This window comes from Poecilia reticulata, linkage group LG14, assembly GCF_000633615.1.
Source record: "Poecilia reticulata strain Guanapo linkage group LG14, Guppy_female_1.0+MT, whole genome shotgun sequence".
Lineage (NCBI taxonomy): Eukaryota > Metazoa > Chordata > Actinopteri > Cyprinodontiformes > Poeciliidae > Poecilia > Poecilia reticulata.
The window spans coordinates 14,834,900-14,840,899 of NC_024344.1; the positions used below are offsets into that span (position 1 = coordinate 14,834,900).

At 43.4% G+C, this 6,000-nt stretch overlaps 1 protein-coding gene across 1 annotated transcript in view; it reads right to left on the bottom strand.

The window, feature by feature from the left end:
* Nucleotides 1-146: 146 nt before the first annotated feature.
* Nucleotides 147-6,000, bottom strand: part of tesk1b (testis associated actin remodelling kinase 1b) — a 26,955-nt gene continuing 21,101 nt past the window's right edge. Inside the window, exons 7-11 of the mRNA XM_008427968.2 lie at nucleotides 4,162-4,252; nucleotides 3,632-3,715; nucleotides 2,575-2,661; nucleotides 2,090-2,189; nucleotides 147-2,002 (exon numbers count right to left, since the gene is read on the bottom strand). Coding sequence (XP_008426190.1) covers nucleotides 924-2,002; nucleotides 2,090-2,189; nucleotides 2,575-2,661; nucleotides 3,632-3,715; nucleotides 4,162-4,252 — 1,441 coding nt within the window. The 3' untranslated portion in view covers nucleotides 147-923. The remainder of the gene's footprint in view (nucleotides 2,003-2,089; nucleotides 2,190-2,574; nucleotides 2,662-3,631; nucleotides 3,716-4,161; nucleotides 4,253-6,000) is intronic.

Genomic DNA, 6,000 nt, shown 5'->3' on the forward strand with positions numbered 1-6,000 from the left:
AACAGCGCTACAAGCCACAAACATTACATTTAAACAGTTAAAACTGTTTTTTTTTCTTGAGAATGTATTAAGATTATTCATAATATCAATATTTGTGTAAATAAGAAGTCATTGGAGAAGGTAACAGAAAACGACTAAAACATCAGTACAGTCCATCTTTTTATTTAATGCCATTTTAAATAATAAGAATCTGTACATCTCTTAAGCAGGTCTTTGACCATTCATTCCCAAATATAATGATAAACAGTTTCCTTATTAACAGTAATACAGTTGAAGTGGTGCAGGCAACCAAAAGGGCCAACAACAAACAGTCTGAACAGTGTACAGCATACTCATTCTCTCTCTCACACACACACACACACACACACACACACACACACACACACACACTCCCCAGAAATGATCTGTACACCTCTTGATAATTAAACGCATGAAAACAAACTGCCTGCTCTTTCAGAAGCAGCACCAAACATCAAAAATAATTATCATTGCAACAGTATTAATACTAAGCTTAACATTCCTCATTTCAGCATCATCAGTCTCATCCGGCATAATAGTCGTTAAGATCTGTACATTTTACAGGATCTCGCTGCCACAAACTGGAGCGCTCGCATGCTGACAAAGAGTCCGACCAGTCACATCACAGGCCGACATCAGGTGTTGGGACGCCCTCAGTCCAGCAGAGGGCGCCCACCAGCAAAGTCTCACAGCGTTTCCTGGAGAGAAAGTCGTTTCTTTTAAGTCTGGACAGTATTTTAATGAACTCATGCAGACACACAAACGCATGTGCAAAAAAAAAAAAAAAAAAAAAAAAAGATGCGTCTGGAAAATAAGTATTGCTGCATTAAAATCTGTGCAAATTTTAAGAAGACCCGCTTGATTCCCAGGGAAGAGCTTTGCATTTGGTGTTGACGGTTCAGGATTTATGTTTGAGCTCCTGGCAGGGTCAGCCCTGGATCCAGGCTGGCGTTGGTGGTGTTGGGGGAGGGCGGCAGGCCCTTGGGTCCTGGACAGAGGAGCCCGCGTGACGCCGCGTGGTCCCCGTTCAAGTTCTTGTAGGGGTTTCGGCGAGGCGGGGCTCTCAGACACACCGAGGGGAAACGGAGTCCGGCCAGGCAGCAGCCGGGACAGGAGATGATCTCCTCCTGATCCAGAGAGTGTCCGCTGCTGGAGCCGAAGGGGGACGAGCCGGCCGGGTCGACGGGCGGGGAGTGGTAGCCATTGTTGTTGGCGGTGGGAGTATCCATGGGAGCGCCCCAGCCGAGCGGCCGGCTCACAATCACGTTGTGGTTGTCCAGATTGGAGAGGGGCGGCAGACTGGGAGGACTGTTGGAGATGGTCGACCGCCAGCCGTTCGTCACGGAAGATGTGGAGGGATTAAAGGGAGTCGAGGAGTGAGAGGGAGGAGGGCGCTTTGAGTAAAGGGGCGACGAAATGTCCTGCGTGTCTGGGGAGACGGTGCAGTCCATGGGCTCCTCCTCTATGTCCTGCTCCTCCTGGTCCTCCAGATTCAGCGACATCGGTTCAATCGGAAGACCTGAATCACCCGTCAGAGAAAGAGCCGCTTCCCCTCCCAACAAACTGTTTTCCTCGCTCCCTCCGCCGTTCACATTGTCGACCTCAAACGTCGATTCCTCCTCCGCCAGGACGGTGTTTGGTGCAGACACCATGTGCGGCGGAGGCGTACACGGCAACGAGTGGCACCGCCTGTGCCGCCGGGGCATGTCGACAACCTCGCCGTCGGGCGCGGGAACATCGTCGCAGTCCGGCGGAGGCGGCAGGGTGAAGGTCAGGGAGATGACCGACTTGCTGGGCGTGTCGAAAAGCTTGATTTTCCCTCCTTTCAGATCCTCCCGCTGTGAGAAGGGGTTCACCCGGCCGGTGGGCGCCAAGGCGACGCAGGGGAGCTCGTCCGGAGGGTGCAGCATGTCGGACTTGCTGCGAGAGAGACGCGGGTCGGACGTGTTGTCGCAGAGGGACGGCCTCCGCAGAGGCCCAACGGCTGGAGAAGAGATTGTACGGAGAAAAGCCAGAATAAATACAGGAAAACATCAGATTATTGTCACGCGGCGCCCAAACGTCTTCTCACTTTTCACTGGAAGTTCGCCTCTCTGCTCCCTCTCAGCTCGTTTCTTCTGCTCCAGTTCGGCTACGATTTGGGAGAAAGACGGACGGAGTCTCGCTGCCATCTGAGAACGACACACGGATACGGACGATCAAGTACGACAACAAGCTGAGACTCTTCTCATTGTAGTCATATTCCCTAGTGTCAATTTTCTGTATTAATTAACAGCAAATAGATCACATTAGTTTCATGTGATCCATTTGCATGAAACTAATGTTTCATGCAAATAGATCAAATTTGCATTGTTGTCCAAATACAACGATCCCATAAAACCATCCATGTCCAGAACTTGCATTTATATGAAAGTTTCATCAAGTCCAGCTCTAACTTTTCCTTCAACTTCCCCTACAGTCATAGCAGGAGATACGCAGATATAATACAGACAGCAGAATGGGAAGTAGCCATATTAGAGATGGAGCACATGTGTGTATCTAATGAGCGTTTCATACATTGCAGCAAGCGATGGCCAAATCCAGGAAGTAAGGTGGACAGTCTCCAACCATCTGCTGAAAGGCCTCGACGTCCAGCCCAAAGTCCTGAAGGAAAACACACGAAAGAAAATATTCTAAATGGCTTTCTAAAAAGGTTCACTGTGGTTATCGATCAATTTCTCATAATTTTCATTTCTGTCAGATAATGGCTTCAACCATTATACCGAGTGGAGAAATATTCCTTTTATAGCCCCACAGGAGTTGAAACAAAGTACTGAAACACTTGCAGCCGGAAATGTAGGCAGTTTCTGCAGCTGCGTATGAACAACAAGCTGACAAACACACCAGCTGTACAGATTCTGAGAAAAAGCAACAGTGGAAATTTATAATAAAAGTCTTAATTTAAAGCCAATTTCTGGAATTTGTTCAGAGAGAACAGAAAATTGTCAATGTGACTTACTACCACAAAAACTGAACTTACTTGCATCACTACCAAAGCATTTGTCCATGTTATCAAGAAAGTAAAGCATCGTATGCATATCAATGTATGCAACAATAATTCTGAGAAATTTATGAAATTTTAAAAGCTTACAGTATTTGATGTTTTTGAATTGTGAAATTGTAACGGATCGTGTGTGTGTGTGTGTGTGTGTGGGTGGGGGGGGCGGGGGGGGTCCAAATATTTATGTGGTCAGAGGTCACACAAACTGTTGAGTCAAGCCAAGTTGATGCTGCTCGCAGCACAAACACTCGCTTGAGTTTGAGGCCTTTATCAGTATTTGAATTCTCAATCGAGATAGGAAAGCCAGCTTCCTGTTTGTCCAAGATAACCAGAGAGAAGATGACGAAACGATAAAGCCGTGACTTCGCTTAAAGTGGCTCCAGTCATTATGACACCGCATTAAAATTTATGCCGATCTCGGCGTCTTCTGCGTTATGGACGCAGTCATGTTTGTGTCCAGGCTTCAATGTTTGTCCTCATGAAGACCGGTCTGGTTCAAACAGGATGTGGATGCGACGCGCAGCGCAGTGCGGATAAGCCGTTCGGCTCCGTCATGGACAGCTGAACCAGTACCTCAGTGCGTGGCAGGACGTCTGGGTCGGCCTGTATCCTCGCGATGATCTCGCACAAGATGATCCCGTACGCAAACACATCCACCTGCAGCGACACCATAAAATGATTCATCAAGAAAAAATGAGGATAAAGAAACGATAACTATCCATTCCTCTAATTTCTTAGCAATACAATATATTTTTGTGCAAAGTTAGTATGTTTTTACAGATATGCAAATTCATAGATTAATAGCAGGTAAGAGTATATCTGCATTTAATATACATAAAAAGGGTCACTATTTAACTTCAATGTCGAGTGGGAATTTCCACTAAGTGCTACAATTACAAATGAGGAAATATTACAATTACATAACCTGTCTGTTTGCTCTCTCAACAATAAAATGATTATTTACACATTTATTGCTTTACCTCACTGCATAGTTCCATGGTTTATTCAACCAGTTTTTTTTTTTTATTACACCCACAGTCGACATTGAGCTCTGGGAAGAATCTTTAGCTTAAAGAGTGAAGGAGGTCACTCGTCTTCAGTACCTTTTCATTGTATACTTCTCCTCTGAGCACCTCTGGGGCCATCCAGTAGGGGGAGCCAACAACTGCCAAACGCTCCTGGACTTCCTCCTCACTGCAGAAAGAAGAAGAAAGATGCTAAAAAACGGGAGCTTTCAGATGCCAACTTTTTAATGGCCTGTTTAAATTAGCTTCCAATGACATTTTTGGGTAAAAGTATCAATATAAAACTAGAATGTACAAAAAGGGCATAAAATTGAGTTACAATAAACAACAAAAGCTTTAAACAAGGGAAAATAAATACAAGCCAAGACCAAGTTGGGCTGAAATCAAACTAAAAAGAATCGGAATGAAGCTTTTAACGTTTTTAATATGATGACTTGGTGCCTTTCTTTTCAGTTCATCTTTGGTTTTGACTGTCCACCACTCCAAAAAAGAAAACAAAATCAGAGTTTTTCCAGTGTTTTCAACCTGCACCCAACATGTACTGATTAATTCTGCAAAATTTGCAAATTAAGATGAAGAGTTAAAACAATGCAATTAGGAGAACTACAGGAACACATGGTTCACCTGAATTCAGTTGAAACTTGGATAACCTGTGGGATTTTCTAGCTGTTTCGATGCCAACTACCGCTAGCAATATAAAGAGATTACCTGCGTAAACACAAACTATTCACAATAGTCTCAGTTCTAATTTGCATGTCAGCCAAAACGTTTTACATCTTGGGTCTTGTTTGGCCAATAATACTTAGAGGTTTGTGGTTTAAACTTATAAAAAACGAACAAGTTTAAGCGCAACAAATACAAGGCACAGCGCAGCCAGCAATGTACCTAGACTAAAAAACAACAACAAGCATCATCTAGATGTCAATTTACTGCGTGTGGCAGCAACATCTACCACATTGGCACTGAAATGTATAATTATGCGTCTCTATTTGTTTGTTTCAAGAGACACGCTTTGGGTGTAAGCATTTTACCGTCTCATGCGGGAAACGACATAAAATTATATATTTACTTGCACTGTATAAAAAAAAAAAAGTTTCTCATTGACATTAAATTAAAACCAACTCTCCTGTAGGTCAGAGTTGTTTTTTTTTTTTTTTCCATGCGCCGAACATGAAAGATATTTTCCAGATTTAACGTACATATTTTAGACTTGACTTTTAAACTGTACAACTTTAGTTTGCTGCCATTTTTGGCCCTTTCCTCCAAGTAACTGGGTCAGTGCGCCTCCATTAGCTCAAGTATTGTAAATTAATAATGAGAACTATAGAAAAGCTTGGCAACTGTTTAAAGACAATAATTTTAGTGTATGGAAACATTTCCTTCTAAAAGGAAAACAAGAAATAAATGCACAAAACTACTGAATTTAATCAAATTGGACGTTGATTGATGTCTGTGGAAGAAACAAAAACAATTCAAAATTAATATACCAATTTGCAGGAACAAGCATAACACAGTCTTCCATATCCTTTACAATGATCATCAAGACCAGAAGTAGATGAATCAGCCCCAGATTTGATGGAAAGCATTCAACAAATCAGATTAAGCTGCGGTACTTGTAAGGCGAAGTAAGCTGCAAATAAAACGCATAAAATCACCCAATCTGATTAACACGGAGCCAAGACAAGAGAGGTTTTCTGAGTTCACTATGTTTGTGCGCTTGCTTGCGCTTCTCCTGCGTCTAAGAAACAACAGTATTTTCAGTTATGCTGAGATATTGTTGTGCAACTTTAGCAGAAAAAAAAAAAGGAAGGAACTGAAGAATGTGCAAGAGGGACAATGTGATTGCGCACACGCACGCACGCACACACACACACACACACACACACACACACACACACACACACACACACACACACA